This window comes from Stegostoma tigrinum, chromosome 29 (assembly GCF_030684315.1).
Source record: "Stegostoma tigrinum isolate sSteTig4 chromosome 29, sSteTig4.hap1, whole genome shotgun sequence".
Taxonomy (NCBI): domain Eukaryota; kingdom Metazoa; phylum Chordata; class Chondrichthyes; order Orectolobiformes; family Stegostomatidae; genus Stegostoma; species Stegostoma tigrinum.
The window spans coordinates 28,887,671-28,900,278 of NC_081382.1; the positions used below are offsets into that span (position 1 = coordinate 28,887,671).

At 36.5% G+C, this 12,608-nt stretch overlaps 1 protein-coding gene across 5 annotated transcripts in view; it reads left to right on the forward strand.

The window, feature by feature from the left end:
* The window catches only part of zbtb34 (zinc finger and BTB domain containing 34), a 43,879-nt gene extending 37,280 nt beyond the window's left edge, over positions 1–6,599 (forward strand). For all 5 annotated transcript variants that reach the window (XM_059638288.1, XM_048559057.2, XM_048559056.2 and 2 more), the window contains one exon: positions 230–6,599. In XM_059638288.1, the coding sequence (XP_059494271.1) occupies positions 255–1,784 (1,530 nt within the window). In that variant the 5' untranslated portion in view covers positions 230–254 and the 3' untranslated portion in view covers positions 1,785–6,599. The remainder of the gene's footprint in view (positions 1–229) is intronic.
* Positions 6,600–12,608: the final 6,009 nt, after the last annotated feature.

The window sequence follows — 12,608 nt, forward strand, 5'->3', positions numbered from 1 at the left end:
CACATTTTGGGGATATTTTCCTTTGTGTAATTTGTACATGGCCTACTTGAGTTGTAATCAGTGGAGCTGAACTGTCAGTTTACATGAATCATCCAGTTTTAGGTGTGCCTTGTTAATGCCTTGAAATCACACTTCTAATTTCCATTCAGTGCAATGTAAATGTTTGTGATTTTTTTTCCAAAGGATTTAGTGCAATGGTTTTATTTGTTCCATTCTGTGACCCTCACAGGTTTTCAAGATTGACGATAGCAGAAATGGATAACGGTGGTTATATCCAGTTTGATGTGCCTGAGTACAGCAACTGTGTCCTGAGCCAACTTAACGAACTACGCTTACAAGGAAAGTTATGTGACATTATAGTTCACATTCAGGGTCAGCCATTCAGAGCCCATAAAGCTGTCCTTGCTGCCAGCTCCCCATATTTCCGTGATCATTCAGCACTGAGCACCATGAGTGGTTTATCAATTTCAGTTATTAAAAATCCAGATGTATTTGAGCAGTTACTTTCGTTTTGTTACACTGGAAGACTATCGTTGCACTTGAAAGATGTTGTTAGCTTTCTTACTGCTGCAAGCTTTCTTCAGATGCAGTGCATAATTGACAAATGTACTCAGATCCTGGAGAGCATTCACTCAAAATTCAGTATTGTGAGTATTGACTCTGTAGTTGTCAGTACTGATGATAATCAGGGAAATCGCAATGGGGTTAGAGAGAGCAGTAGCCGCTTCTTGAATCCAGTTGAAATTTCTCCTCCATATTATGGTCAAGTAAGGCAGACAACAATTGCTAATGAGTCACGCATGGAGGCCACACCAAACCGAAGTTTTCAGAATCGGGCTATGGAGGAGAGACACTCTGATCCTGGAAGCAGCGGTAGTATTTCGGAGCACGAAATCCAAATTGAAGGTGATCATGAGCAAGCAGAGTTAATAGTGAGGGAGAATAATCCAATCGGTGCTCAGATTACAGAAGTCAAAGTCAAAATGGAAAAATCCGATCGGCCAAGTTGTTCTGATAGTTCATCCGTGGGTGATGATGGATATCATACAGAAATGGTAGATGGAGATCATGTGGACAGAATGGTGGCTGTGAATGTCAGCTCATATGGACCAGTATTGCAACAGGCTTTCTCACTATCTCAACCCACATCACAGTCGGCTGGCTTATCGTCAACCTATGGTTGCATCGCAAATTCAAGTCCCTCTAGATCTATGCTTAGTAATTTTAGAGGTCGGGGCCGACTGAAACGAAACATACAGATACAGAATGAAGGGCAAAATGTGATTAGTCAGTCCTCTGATGGCGACAGTGGGTCAAACAGGCAAGGTTTTGAGAATAATCCCCATGACCATGATGCAAGGGAACACTGGTTTCCATACAATCAAAGGTTAATTTGTATCTACTGTGGAAAATCCTTCAACCAGAAAGGGAGTCTTGACCGACACATGCGCCTCCACATGGGAATAACTCCGTTTGTTTGCCGCTTTTGTGGAAAAAAATACACACGAAAAGACCAACTTGAATATCACATTCGTGGGCACACGGATGACAAGCCATACCGCTGTGAAATCTGTGGTAAATGTTTCCCTTTCCAAGGCACTCTAAACCAACATTTGAGGAAAAACCATCCCGGCGCTGCTGAAATTAAAGGACGAGTTGAGTCACCTGACCGAACAGACACACACATAGAACAAAAAGAAGGCGATGAACCTTCTCCTTCAGAAGAAACCAACATGGAGACTGCAGTGCAAGATGTTCTTCCATTGTCTCATATTTCTGAATGAATAGCTTAGGCATAACAAAGCCAGAGGTGTACACAGCTAGAAATAATGCTACAATATTCGTATTTTGGGTTTTTCTTTTTGTAGCACAGTATTCAGCATTTATATAATGTTTCTGGTTATGAAACTACTATTTTTCCCCAATCAAGTTCTATTTTTTTCTTGTATCGATTTTTCCTGAAAATTGATAATTTTGAATACTTCAGAAAAGATTAGTATTTGCCTGATTAAAGGCATAGTGTATTATATAAATACAAAAATAAAATAAATTACCATGTTCAGGAGAATGGTGAGATAATTAGTTATGGTAACAGGAAGAAATGTGCATGAGATAATACAGTGATGCACCGTTATAATAACTAAAAGTCAATATGACCAGCCAAGGCATCCGTTAATGCTTCACACAGCAGTGGAAAATGCTATTCAGTCCAGTGTTTCATTTTACAAATTATTTTATCAATGAAGGTTAAAGACAATGTTGTGGTAAGGGGTTAGAATTGAACTCAACTCTTCAGTGGGGCAACATTGGATGCCTGGCAGCCATCACACTTTGCAGTTCCATTACACCAATTGTGATGAGTTTGATATTTATTTTTAACCCGCAGCTCGGCAAAATTTCATTTAAATGATCCCAGCTTGAGTTGACATATTATGAGCACCCTCTGCTGTTCAATCCATGTGTAACATGCTTCCAAAAATATCCCAAAACTCAGCATCTGCATTTCTTGCTGTCTCTTTCTCAGGTCAGACTTCTACCTGGCTTGGTTCAGCCTGCACTATTAAATTCTATACCTGGTTTACCTAGGTCTCTCTCTGATCTGTGTTACATTCATACTGCTGTGTGGAATAGCTTGAATGCTTAAGGGTCATATTTACTGGTTTCAATGATAAACTGTATTTTAAAAATCATTTCATTCACACTCAAGCGACCTCTCAACACATTCTTTTCACTGATGTTAAAGCCCTCCAGGCTTTAGGTTATTATCAAAATTATCTGTGTCAAATGAGTGCAATCTTTAATGTACTTTAGGAATAGACTTAGCACACGCCCAGCTCTGATCAGGCATGTACCCAGCATCTTCAGGGAAATGGCATTTGTCAGATGGACAGTAGTTATTTTCATTCATGGTCGGCCTGGTGAAGGGGCAGCATTGTCTCTTCTCTAGTGTTGTTTTCTGTTTTTAAAAAAAAATCTGAAAATACAATAATTTGCCCTAACTAATGGGGTTATTCTGTTATTCTTTTGCTCTTAAAAACTTGGCCAGTAAGGAATGCTTCTTCCATCTTCAAATTTAGAGATTAGAATTTACTCTGAAGAAATCGGATTTAATTAAATAGATGTTTACTTTGCTGAGCTAGATTTCATTCAGTGAAGGCAACTGGTTTTTCTGTTGGTAGTTGCACTTCCAGGTTTTTGTCTAAATTCAACACCACGGAACTTTTGTCAGTTCAGTTTTGTAGGGAGAGAAATCAAGGCAGTATTTAAAATACTAGGTAGATGCAGGCATTGTGTTTGCCATTTAATAATGGTTTTATTTATGCAAATTATAATTAGCAGAAGACTGTTAAATGTTCTATTATAGAAAGATATTCAAAACAATTCAAGTAACTTATATGTTCAAAAACTTTGTCTTAACCACCGTTCATGAGTCTCTCTTCTCTGCATGTCCTTGGTGAAAGATGTGAATAAGGTTAACTCATTTTAAAGGGTTGCTGATGGGATCATAATTTCAGAAATCTGTTAAATTATGAAGTTAATATTTCAAATTACCATGTTATTTCCTGTGCTAGTAGTGATCTCAGTCTAGCACTGAAATATAGTTGTGTCTGCAAAAATGCTTGTACAAAATTTAATTTTAAAAATCTGTCTCTTTGGATCATTCAGCTTCTTTTCATGCAGTATTGGGTTTGAAGCCCCTGGGATTCAGCTACTTCTGACCCTTTAAGAAGGTTGACTGTCAGTTCTTATGACATGAGTAGGCAAGCTTCTAAATTTTTAAGTTAGATTCAGTTCCACATCAGAGCTGAGTTTTGGAGCAAAAATAAATCAAACCAGTATTTAAAGTAAGGAAGTTTATGATTTGCAGATCCTTTATAAACAGACAATAGCAGTTCACGTGAAATCGTAGTACATCTACATTTAGAAAATGATAACCCTTCTCATCCTGCAAATCTCCCTTTCACAAACACTTTCTGAATGGTGTTTTCAATACATTTACTGTATACATTATGCCAAATGAACTTGTGTAGAATTATTTGATTAAGGGTATAATTGCCTATATTCCCAATGTGGTAAATAAATGAATACCTAGAGGCTTCTGACGTAAGTTTTTAGGGGGAAAAATAATATTGCTAAACTTGTACCTTTTTGAAAAGAGTCAGTACGATTTGGATCACATGTCTAAAAAAGATTTATTTGAGAAAATTGTTTTACTTCTGTCACAAAAGATCCTTGTGCAAGTTTTAGTGTCTGCTCAACAAGTCCTGGAAAAATCTGCTGGTCCTGTATTCATTCTAGATTTTTGATCTGATTGCACATCACTTTTATTTAAAAAAAAATCTGAGGTCCAGGAGTTCAGCTAACCATTCAATATAATTCTGCCAATTTAGTCTACACGAATACTGAATAAATGGATGAACTCATGCTATATTTATTAACCATGTTGAGCAAATAAATTGTATTAGCAGATAAAGTTAAAACTGAATGGAGGAATTGTGGATTTTTTTCCATCTTTAAATAGGAATGTTATTTTGGTGTGTATTTCTCTGTAGTACATTTTACTTTGTACGAGCCAGGTAATAGAATCACCGAGGAATCATACCCACTCTAAGACAATAATATACATGCTGTGATGTTCTAGTTTAAGAACAAGTAAGCAGTACAACTAAACGTAAACAGTTTACTTATTACCTGGTTAAAGTCCAATACCTTTTTGGTATTCAAATGGAAGTTGTTTATTGGGAAATGTATGTATGGTCATTTTGATTACCATCAATCCTGGATCAGTGGACACTTAACATAAAGATTTTCAGGTTACTAAAGTTTTGAAGAGGATACAAACTCCAAAAGGGACATGGTTGTGTGTAGTCTCACCTACCTTTCTTGGGGTATTTTCCCTCAAATGGTGCTGTTAGATCAGGTTAGAATTATTTATTGAACCAGCATTAACAATTTTATATATAATATTTGGGTGTGTACTGTTTCAAATTTTTGTTTATATAAATTCTTTATATGAACCCTGTAATATAATCGATCTGAAATTCTAGTCAACTCCAAAGTATTGACAGGATGATTGAAGTTGATGTTTTCTAGAATGCATGTAATCTTTAAGGAAACCTATAGAGTTTTAATCTGTTCTAAAATCCAGCTAATACACTATAATTTAATAGAACATACTGATTTAACACTTTTTGGATGAATCAAGAGCTAAACTGGTGATGTCATTTTGTCTCTTAGATTATTCCTGGGATTTTGTTTTCTGAAGAAGCTAGCAATTGTCATAACAATTTCTAAATTATAACTAACTGTATTAATCATAAAGCACAAATGCGACCTATTAATTTTCTTTATGACTAGTGTATTTCGTGTATGGCTAAAATTTCATGACCCTAACCTGATCTGCCATTTTGAATTTCTCAGACTCTGAGCTACAATGCCAAATGGGCACCCTATTGCACTTTGCCTGAACTCAGACAGAACTGCTTGTTGGACTCAGCAGTTAAAGGACAAGCATTTTAAAAGATTTTATTGCAAAGCAATGATGAATTAATTCCCAGCCATCCCCTTGTTCATACTGAAAGGAAATCCTAATAAGATGATATTTGAAATGTTCAATGTTAACATGTTTTGCATTAAATAAAAATGGATGTAATACCATCAGTAAAATTGGAGACAAGCAGGAACATACTTGATATTTGTTGCATTATGTGGGTAAATTTCAGGATCTGAGTTCAGAGACACAGGTACCTATTACATAGAATAGTGCAACATACAAATCTGGGCTGTTGGGCAGGAAGACAGTTAAATTAGCTGCCACTAAGCATTTAAAAGGTGCTTGTATGTATATAATATAAAAAAGACTTTTAACAGAGCCTATATTGGACATCTACCTAACACTTTCTTAAACACCCTGACTCGGACAATATTAGTGCAATAAACACTCATTCACAATAGACACACAGTTTTAAATAAGCTATTTTCAAATGATATAGTGCATTTTTTTTTAAATTTTCATATTTACGGTGTATAATCTGTTTAGGACCATTTGAGTCATAAGCAACCAAAAATGTATTCCACTGTTTTATTAAGCAGTATATCTCGAGAAGCTTTTTTTTGATTGTTCCATGAAGCAATTACAGAAGTTAGAACAGAGCTTTTTGAGAAAGAGTAATAAAGCTATAAGGGAAATGATTTGACATCATCGGAGCAGATTTCATTTTGCAAGCAGAGTAGTTAATTTTCTTCTAAGCTCTGTCAATGTGATCTTAAAGAACTACAAAGTGGCTGCTAGGTTTTCACTGTCACTATCTAGGGAGGACATTAATGTGCTGTTCACTTATTAAAACTCTGGAGATTTTCTTTAGCAGGCCATAATCCATGAATGAGTGAAATAATGAAGCTATGTAAAGCTGATGCTCTGACAGTTGATAACTAGCCATTATGGATGTATTTTCTAGCATGAATGCAATCAATATTTATTCAAAAGTATATGTTTTTCTCTTAAACTATTAGCTGTATCTGTGATCAATTAATATTTCAGTGCTGCTTAATTTTTGTTTTGATAATCCTTTTTCTGTGTTTCCATTTTGTTGCCTGTATACGGTTTTTGTATTGTTTGAAGAGTAATAAATGGAAAGCTTCTGTTTTTGTAAATAAATCTTTTGCTGTTATAGAACCCCAACCGTTTGGTTTCCACTTAGCTTAGTGTGGTAAAGTGAATGATTGACAACGTTCATTTCCTATACTTGCTTTGTTCAAGGTCACTTTTTCCCCCCAAACTATAACCAGGACTCTGGTCACTAAACCTTAAAAGCATTGTGAAGAAGCAGCTGTCGGCTGTGATGGCAAAGTGCAGTTGCCTGTAAGCTCGTGCAGCCTGTAAGTTTAAGAGTGTTGAAAAATAGTGTGAAAATGTACCTTTTCCAAAAAAAATAGCTTTTGTGCTCCTGAAATGCTGCTTTGCCTGCTGTGTTCAGCCAGCTTCACACTTTGTTATACTGGAAGACAGAATGTGGGATTCATATGGACTGGTTGCCTCTGCTCAGTTTCAGTGTTGAGTGTTTGGAAAGCATGATGCACTTGCAGTTCGTGCTATATTATTAATCAGGGAGGTATGTAATGGATTTAATAGGTCTGCCCTTTTCATTGTTCCCTTGATCAAGTATCTCACTTTGCCATCTAATGAATGAGCTAAAGTCAAGCAAATTTCCATAAAAGTCATCTTGGAGATTTGTGACACGATTAGAAGAAACTTGCTCAATACTTTTGATTTTATTGAAGTACATGATGAGTATGGTTCTTGATTAATGGATGACAAAGGGATCTCTGGTATTTGTATTAATAAAATAACTAAGTTTTTTTTCCAAAGAGAAATACTGAGATTATGCACAGACTTGGGTTTGGATTTAAATTGGAGAATCCCCAAAACCGGTTCTTTATAATTCCATCAAGGATTTTTAATCCCCTCGTGTTCTTCAGGCTTCATCTGAACTGCATAGTTGAAGTTATTTTTGTTCTGTTTTACTGGGCGTTTTACAAAATGCTCACAGAAAAGAAATTGAGTTTGTCACCTTTTTCTGGTATCTCAAAATTTGTGTTGTAGCATAGGAAATACAGTAGACAATTTCCACACAACGTCCAAAATAGCAATGACTAAAACTTTTATATTGTTGCTGAAAGTCAATAATAAAAACTTAAAGCCCGGGGAATACATAGGGAATTTGGTGAATTGGTCCAGTGATTGAAAACAAAGGTAATTGACCTATTTTTGCAAATGGAAAGCAGTTTCCAGCAATGAAGTTGCTGCCCAGTTGGTGTTTGAGTCAGAAGTTTTGACCAACTCATTGGATCTGCACTGGAAGCACTGTAACCCAAAAGGCAATGGACCAGGTCCTGAAAAGTGGGGGTTAGAAGGAATGGTGCACTTATTCAATTGGCACATACATACAAGCCATATCACGACTTACTGTGGTCATAAAACTTTTCTATGGTTAAATGTTGGCCAAGAAGAAGTCCCCTCTTGCCCTTCAAAATAGGACCTTTCATGGTCACCTGAAAGAACAGACCGGGTTTTAAGTTTAATATTTTATGAAATCAGGCACCCTGACAGCTTGTTACTCCTTCATTGTGGCCAGAGGAGGTGCTGCTTGTGGTGGACTTTGTTTTGAACGAAGATGAACAGGATCAGGCAACAATAAATGAAACTTCAATCACTGCAAAGTTTTAACTAGTCTGCTATAATTTAAATCATTCTAATGAATGGGAATGTCGAAGTTGATAGTTATGTTCCACAGTATGTGCAGGAGTATTGAGCAATTTTGTAAACGATAAATTTCTTAGATACTGTAATGTCGTCTTCAATTTATCCAGCTCAGGGAGGCAATGGCTTCCTGGCATTATTGCTGGACTGTTAATCCAGAGACCAAGACAACATTTTGGGGACCTGGGTTCAAATCCCACCACAGCAGGTGATGGAATTTGAATTCAATAATATGATTGGAATTAAGAATCTAATGTTGACCATGAATCCATTGCCAATTGTCGGAAAAACCCACCTGGTTCACCGATGTCCTTCAGGAAAGGAAACTACCATTCTTACCTAGTCTGGCCTACGTGCGACTCCAGACCCACAGCAATGTGGTTGACTCTGAACTGCCCTTTGGACGATTAAATGCTGCTGAGCCAGCGACATCCTCATTCTGTTAATAAATCTTTTTTAAAAAAAAACTTTCCCCCAAGCAAAATTTTAAATAAAAACCAAAAGAACTACAGATGTTGTAAATCAGAGACAAAAACAGAAATTGCCAAAAAAGCTCAGCAGGTCTGGCAGTACCTGTGAAGAAAAATCAGAGTTGACGTTATGGGTCCAGTGACCCATCCTCAGAACTCAAATCTAAATGTATAGCTTATACAGAATTTTGTTCATCCTGATTCTCACCAAGAGCTCTTAATGAGGAAAATTGAGATAGATAAGATTAGAACTTAGCAAATATTTCTTTTGTATTAAATTTTAATTTGCATCACAATTGTGAAAGAAAAAGGTACTTAGATTTAACTAGAGCAACTCCACCCACTGGCACACACCACAGATATGTGAATTCCTTTTCTCTTCAGAAACCTATTTAATTATCTTTTGAACCTTTATACATGACCTGCTTCAAATTCCTTCCTGATGATAATACATTTACAACTCCATTCCTCTGAGATTTTAAATTGTTCCCAATTTCCCTTCTTATTTTTAACCTGTGTCCCAAAGTGGAAGAATCAAATTATTTTTAAATATAAACTGCTAAATTAATCTGCATGTGATGTGGCATTTGAGCAACTAAAGTGAATGAGCAAAAATATGGAAAGCAAAACTGCTGGACATATGCAAAAGATGAGAGAGTATCCACTGAGGAAAGACAGATTATGATGTTTTGGGTTTGTATCTTTGCTTAAACAAGCTTTTGGTCATATGTTCCAATATCCCTTTATGTTGCTTGGTATATTTTATAATGTCTTCCTAAAATGCTCTGGGACCATCTTTGACATTAAATGTGCAATTTAAATGCAAGTTGGTGTTGATGAGTTGCATCCTGAAATGCTTCAGCCTGCTTTTCACAAATATTCATTGTGACCTGGCCTATCTTTCAAGCATTTTCTATTTCTATTTTAAAAATTCTAGTGTTTCCATTTTTCCGCTTAATGCTTTATTAGCAAATATTTGTAGCATCGGAGAAGTGAGCCATAACAATTGAATGTTATGTGAAAACATAATAATAAGCTGTTATCCACATTATTGCAAATACAGAAATATATGATGGGGGAGTTGATTTGTTTTAAAAACCAAATTTTTATCATTCTACTTTTGAGTAGATCTTCTGGATGTGATGCGGTGACAGGTTTTCAGTTTTCTAATGGTAAGGTAATGGTTCTAATTAGAGTTTTCTAATGGTAAGGAATGGACACATGCACTCTTTCTTGTAAGTGTAAAAATCAAAAGAAATTATGAACTTTTTTCCCCCTGACTGGGAGTCTAGAACCAGAGGAACCAGTCTCAGAATAAGGTGCATTTAAGAGTGAGATGAGGAATTTGTTCACACGGCGGGGTGAATCTTTTGAATATCTCTGTCCCAGGAGGCTGTGGCATTTCGGTTGTTCATGCCAACTTGACAAATTTCTACGTATTAAAAACATTAAGGGATAGGGAAGTAATGTAGGTAAGTGGTATTGCATATCAGCCATATTTTCATTGAATGATGATATGTGCTCACAGCACTGAATTTCTGACTTGTCCTATTTCTTGTTATTTACAACACTCAAGATGCACGGAGCAAACACCCACTTCCTAAACACACACACGCACAGAAGAGGAGGTAATTTTTAGAGACGTAACACAGACTCAATATTATTAACAGCATATCAAAAAATAAACTCATTTATTTTGATAGTGTATGAAAAGCAGGCATGAAGGATCAAATTTTGGTTCCTTGGAGATAGAGTTTGGAGGGCTCTAGCATTTTCAGACAAAGTCATAGTGAAGAAAGATAATCTTGTAGTTGAACCAAGTTAGCACCTTTTTCACTGCTTAAAATAACACTTCTAAGGTGGAATCTTTCTGTTGCTTTAGAACATAGAACAATACAGCGCAGAAACAGCCCTTATCTTGCAGTGCTTCCATGTGGAGTAACAAGTTGTGGAAATTGATACAAAATTGGAAGTAGGGAATGAATGACACCCATCTAAGTATCAGATATGATTAACTCACTGAAACTTTATTTGACATTCCATCATCGTGAGGCTAACCAGGCTAATAGTCTCAGCCCTTTCAAACCCTTCCACTGAAATGTGAGGCGCAGTGGATTTGATTTGGAAACTTCAATTATAGTTTTGAATAACTTCCCAGATATATTGTCCGAATGTGGAAATCACCTGGCTTTGAAATCTATTCTAAAAGGGTAAACTGTCCATTATTTCATGGTATTTTATTTTTTAAAAGCACAGTGTACGATGTCCAATATTTTTTATTATTCCTTAACAGGATGAGGGTGTCACTGGTTAGCCAGCATTTATTGCCCAGGGCGCAGTTCAGGGTCACCAAAATTGCTGCACGTCTGGAGTCACATGGTCTAGACCAGGTAGGGATGGCAGTTTCCTACCCTAAAGGACATTAGTGATGTTTCAGCTTTTGTGCTCCTGGGATGCTGCTTGGCCTGCTGTGTTCATCCAGCTTCACACTTTATTATCTTGGATTCTCCGGCATCTGCAGTTCCCATTATCTCAGTGAATCAGATGGTGTTTTTTTTCCCTCCCAACTATCAACAATGGATTCATGATCATCATTGGATTCTTAATTCTAGATATTTTTATTGAATTCAAATTCCACCATCTGCTGTGGCAGGATTTGACTGCACATCGCCAGAATGTTATTTGGGTCTTTGGTTTAACAGTCCAGTGATAATAACACTGCGTCATTGCTTTGCCCCTTAATCATCTCTTTGTATACCATTACCACCACAGTGGGGTGCAAGTGAATAATCACCTGATTTGTACTTGAGCAGGATGTTCCTGTTTCCACAGTTCACGATGGTACATTTTAGTGGTTGTGAAATATAGCTGTAAGATTGCAAGTTACTAGGTTGAGGAAAAAAGCAGGAATAAACCGTCTAGAAGTCTAAGTAACTTTGGACTGGTTTTGGTAAAACTGTGAATACCTGTGGATAGGAGAGTCTGCAGTTTACCAGTGAAGTGTGTTTTAATCTAAAGAAACTCAGCAGATCTGGCATCTCAATGGAGTGAGAAGTCATTTCAGATCTGAAAGATCAATTCTGACTGTCTCTGCACAGATACTTCCAGACCTATTGAGTTTTTCCAGTACTTTGTTTTTCTTTCAGACTTTAGCATCTGCAGGATTTTGTTCTTATTGAGGTGTGTTTTAATGGTTGGGCTAACAATGAGGAGGGAGAGGAGATAATGCACCTGTGGTGGAACGTATAGGTTACCCACAAAGATATGGTTTAGTTAAGAGTTTCTAGGTCTGATGATTGGGACATGGACTCAAAATGTTGGCCTTGCTTTTCTCTGTGCAGATGCTGCCGGAGTTGTTGATTTTCTCCTGCACTTTCTGCTCGTGCAACCACAGTTGTTTGTTTTTAGCCATTTTATTATAGTAAGCATCTTAAATTTGAAATCAGGATACATCATTCTTTCAACTATTTACAGGAAGTTTGATTTCTTTTTAAAGTTAATAGTCTCCACAGGGATTGTGACACCAAACACATTCCTTTGATTGTGTTACCCTTGGTACTACTTTTATTCAAGAGTTGAGTGGATTGTTCAAAAAATCATTCTGAAATTGTTATTTTTAAAAAATTTTTGCATGTTTTCCTATTACACCTTTTGAGTACAGTTTTATTATCTTTCCTAAACCAGACATTAACCTGATAGCTCTGTTGCTTCCTGGACTTTTATACTTACCTTTTTAAATATAGAAATCATATTTGCCTTGGCCAGTCTTCTGGCAATGTTCCCTTTTACCAAAGATTTTATTTGTTAATGTTTATTATGTGTCTTCGGTATCTCTCCTGAATATCTTTTTAATATGCACAGATGCAATTGATTTGTTT